The following is a 619-nucleotide window of genomic DNA, read 5'->3' on the forward strand; positions in this document are numbered from 1 at the left end:
AAGAGAAAACCAGGTCTCTGAAATACCTGGGAATTACAAAGAGGGGGGTTCTATTGTATTATTGTTTGCCTAAGTATCATAATGATACTGATCAGGGTTGTATCCACAATAAAATCTACTTGTTCATCCTATTTCATGTCCAGTTTTATTTCACTCCTGTGCAATTTTCTGTTTCCAAACAAGGTAAACAAACTTTCATCACTAACTTTCACTTCAAACAAAACGCATCCCTATTGATCACCCATTCCATACAAAATGCAAAAGTTCAATCTATCAACATAAAAATATATTCACGTGATCTGCAGAACAATTTCAATTGCTAAACCTACCTATCAAAGTTATCTTCAGTCCATACAACAATTTAGCAACTTCGCTAAAAAAGTATGCAATTTTTCAACAATTTTTGCCTACTACAAATTAGACAAAATGACACTGGAAAAACCCAAAAAAAAAATAGCAACAATGTTCAACTTTTGGAGACCAAATTAGAAACCCACAATAAGCCCAACATACAATTCCAAAGCTCAAAGATTTTGCAGCTTTAAACCTGAATTTGATATATAAATGAAAACCCACCTTGAAATGGCTTCCTTTGCTTCTAGGGAGTCAACAATGATAC

General features: G+C 33.4%; 1 protein-coding gene across 1 annotated transcript in view; it reads right to left on the reverse strand.

The window, feature by feature from the left end:
- Window positions 1-619, reverse strand: part of LOC101505326 (uncharacterized) — an 8,429-nt gene that overhangs the window by 5,207 nt on the left and 2,603 nt on the right. The window contains exon 4 of the mRNA XM_004496097.4: window positions 577-619. This exon is cut by the window's right edge and continues 4 nt beyond it. Coding sequence (XP_004496154.2) covers window positions 577-619 — 43 coding nt within the window. The remainder of the gene's footprint in view (window positions 1-576) is intronic.

This window comes from Cicer arietinum, chromosome 4, assembly GCF_000331145.2.
Source record: "Cicer arietinum cultivar CDC Frontier isolate Library 1 chromosome 4, Cicar.CDCFrontier_v2.0, whole genome shotgun sequence".
NCBI lineage: Eukaryota > Viridiplantae > Streptophyta > Magnoliopsida > Fabales > Fabaceae > Cicer > Cicer arietinum.